At 44.9% G+C, this 3,767-nt stretch overlaps 1 protein-coding gene across 1 annotated transcript; it reads right to left on the bottom strand.

Annotated features, from left to right (window-relative positions):
• Positions 1-1,204: 1,204 nt before the first annotated feature.
• Positions 1,205-3,294, bottom strand: s1pr4 (sphingosine-1-phosphate receptor 4). The gene has a single exon (XM_077534790.1). The coding sequence runs from the start codon at positions 3,177-3,179 to the stop codon at positions 2,010-2,012; it is 1,170 nt and encodes a 389-aa protein (XP_077390916.1). The 5' UTR covers positions 3,180-3,294; the 3' UTR covers positions 1,205-2,009.
• Between the last annotated feature and the right edge of the window lie 473 nt (positions 3,295-3,767).

Here is a 3,767-nt window from a genome sequence, read left to right as displayed (position 1 = left end):
AAGATCTCAATTTACGGATAATGTAAAGTTGCATGGATAAGAAGACATCCATCGCACGCGTCTGCGGAGTTCAGTCTGCCTGCACCTTCATCAAGACCATCAAAATTGTGTTACACCACCTGCGCCACAACTTTCTTTCACCAAACTGTTAGAAAACATCCTCTGGTGGAGAAAGGCGCATCACGGTCTTCCAAATTCCCAAACACTGTAAACTAGACTCTGGCACAAAAGTGAAGATGCGGCAGTTTTTTGTTTTTTTTTAAATAAAATAGAGCCTGACATGTTTGTTGGCCTTGATGGAGGTCTGCACACCAGTGATTTTCATTATCATGGAAATTCTACAGCCACTGGCCACAGCTGTGCAATATCAAATGAGCTCTAATAAAAGAACAGGTAATAAAGCTCAGTTTTGATTGACACTGAGCTGTTTGAGATTGATGTGAACAAAGACACCTTGAAGATTATTTAAAACTTGACTTTGTCGAGTTGATGTTAATGGGATCTTACGTTCATGAATCATTTTGAGTCTTATGGAGCCTGTCAAGGTTTCAATGACACATCCCCCTTCACAGGAATAGAAGAGGAAGCATACTGAAAAATGTGGAATATTTATTAACATTAAACAAAAATCAGCTGTAGTGGCTAAGTCCATTTTAAAGGAACAATGTGTATTATTTAGCACCATCTAGTGGTGAACTAATAATTCATTCATTTTAAAAACCCACCATTAATTTCAATAATATCCAAAAACAATATGTGCTATCAGATCAAATAATTAATGTTTCACCGACATCTTTCTGCTATGGACACCTGAAGGAGAAACCTTCGGAAACATAGTTAGCCTCTGGGGGTAGTTGTTGCAGCTCATGTCAGACCCAATGAGCCGACCGCCACTTACCTTCCACAACTGGGGCCTGCAGGTGGTCATCGCTGAGTCCGATGATTCGGGATCCTGCAGCTTTTCTCCCTTTGCTTTGCTCTCGCTACTTTTTGCTAGCTTCTCCCGCTAGTCGCTCTCGTTAGCCGCTCCAGCTAGTTCTTGCTATGTGCTCTTGTTAGCTCCTGATCGCCGGGCTACTCACTGGCTTGCTAACTCCAAATAATGTGCAATTTATTAGTTTACCACTCAATAGCACTATATAACTGTATTAATAGTTATTGACACGCTTGGTTGCGTTTGGTGGAATAACTAGTCCTTTGATGATACGTTTAAGTGTTTTATTTACTCACATTATTGATCTTCCAAATACAGTATAACCAAATGCTACCAAAAATGTAAGCACATGTATATATCCATGTCTATTTACACACTGGAAAGTTTGGCAACTTAATAAGCACTTAAAACACGTAACGGCCATCTTGGTGACCGACATGCATGTACACGAAATGACTCCTGCAACAGAATTAACTCTAAATGTTAATACAGTACACAAATTTTCGTTCATAAGGTATAAAAATACATTTGTCCTTCTCTTAAAGCATTACTTCGGAAGATATTTTCAGAACTCTTCTGATGAAACATCGTGAGCTTTCATTCACTGGCGTGAGCTCAAAGATGGTCCTTTATCAGGGCTGGGCAATCTCGGTCCTTGAGGGCTGGAGTCCTGCAAGGTTTTGCGTATTTCCCTTCTCGAACACAGCTGATATATGATCAGTTTGTCAGCAAAGCTAAGCCTGATAACAATCCTGTTGATTGGAATCAGCTTGTGTTGGAAGAGGGAAACCTCCAAAACCTGCTCTATATGCTGGTCCTCTTGTTAAATGTGGTCTTCCTAGAGGCAAAACACTACCGCTTTTGTCCATAAGGTGCCGCCATAATCAACGAAAACTGAAATCTGCTTGACGTTGCCTTAAATGACATACTTAGGTCTCCAAAAAACAAAAAAACAAACCTGCTTGAAGTTGTGTTTACATGATTGTAAACCACAAGCTGAGGAAACAGTTATACTACTGGCATGTGTAGCATCTCTCTCAGGTCCTGTTTGCATGGGAGGGGTCCACATTGTGGTTTAACCACTCGAAACTGAAAGGCAGCTGGCGGTGGAGCTCAGCCTGCATTTCTTTGACGCCTTTTTCGGGGTTGGCGGAGGGGAGGCGAAGTTTACGTTCCTGACCTTGCTCTCCGAGGTGCTGCTGGTCTCCTTGGAGGCCAGCATCTCGGGACGACACAGGCCGGCCTTCATGCAGCATCGACAAAGGAGCTTTGCCATGGCCCTCCTCATCTCGCCGCTGCCCAGGGCGTAGATGATAGGGTTGACGCCTGAGTTGAAAACAGCCAGGGAGATGAAGAAATCGGCGCTGAAGAGCGGCGCACACTGCCGGGACGTGCAGGAGAAGTCCACCAGCAGCAGCAGGAACAGTGGCCCCCAGCAGAGCAGGAAGACCCCCACGATGGTGATCACGGTTTTAAGCAGAGCCAGGGAGCGCTTGCGACATCGCTGTTGTGCGCTCTTGTACACGTGGCAGTAGATGGCGCTGTAGAGCACGCCGATGCTCAGGAGGATGAAGATGAAGATGATGAGGGAGAACAAGATGTAGGTCTTTGAGTAAAGTGGGAGGAGAGTGGAGCATCCATCCAGGCTGCAGAGGCAATTCCAGCCCATCAAGGGAAGGAATCCGATCACCAGCGCCAAAACCCAGCAGAAGGCCACCAGGCCGTAGATCCTATAATAGGTGCTCCTGGCTGACTTCTGAGGCAGTGGCTTCATTATAGTTGTGTAACGCTCCACGGCAATCAACAACAAACTGAAAATCGACGCGGCCAAGGCGACGAAGAGCGTACCCTCGCGGAAAAGCCAAAGCGCCGGCGTCAACTGGAAAGTCCGGCTACCGGACATACAGATGTTGACCAGGTAGGCCGCACCGGTCAGGAGGTCACTGAGGGTGATGTTGGCGATGCACACGTACACCCACCGCCAACTGCGGCGGATGTGAGAAATGACAGCCACCAACACCAGGGAATTCTCCACGATGATGAGAATGCTTACAAACAGGAAGAAGGCCATGGTGGTGCTGATGTGGTTCTGTGAGGTTGAAACGGTCCTGTTCTTCAGACGGCCTGTGTGGTTGTAATGCTGCAGGATCACGTGGCTGATCTCGGACGCGTTGCCGGGGAAAGCGGATAAATGATATAAGTGAGGGCAGGATGAAGAGGATGTGAGGGAGGAGAAAAGATCCATGGCTACTCCTGAGCTGGGAGGATGCAAACTAGAACCGGGTTGGGGTGAGCTTCACAGGAATGAATGTGAAACTTCTGTAAAGACAGCTATCGTCCCATCCAAGCCACTGGACAACACACACCTGACAAAACAGAGAATAAAATAACTATAACTAACCCAGATAAGAGTCACACTACATGTAATTACAGTGGTGCCTTGAAATACGAGTACCTTGACATATGAGGATTTTTTTAAGATATGAGTATGCTTTAAACTTCCACCGCTAGATGGCGCCATCAATCCTCACAACATCCCACCATCATTTTTTTTTTTGTTACACACAAAACTATAAACAAACTCTCGCTGGGTGATAACATTTGTGACGCAAACAAAAAAAATAAGAAAAAAACAAAAACAAAAGAAAGAAAACAGCAAGGCTTTTTTTTTTTCATTTCTACAAGCCATCATTAATTCACATTAATTTCCTATCAGTGGAAGGGCAGTGTCAGTTGGTGGCGAATCTGGCGATCATACATCATTAAGCTGGTTCGTCAACTGCTAACAAAAAACGAGGAAGAAGAAGAAAAAGAAGAAGATTAAGCGCATTAA

This window comes from Festucalex cinctus, chromosome 10 (assembly GCF_051991245.1).
Source record: "Festucalex cinctus isolate MCC-2025b chromosome 10, RoL_Fcin_1.0, whole genome shotgun sequence".
Lineage (NCBI taxonomy): Eukaryota > Metazoa > Chordata > Actinopteri > Syngnathiformes > Syngnathidae > Festucalex > Festucalex cinctus.
Note: the sequence above shows the minus strand (reverse complement) of the source record. Positions and strands in the feature narration are given on the sequence as shown.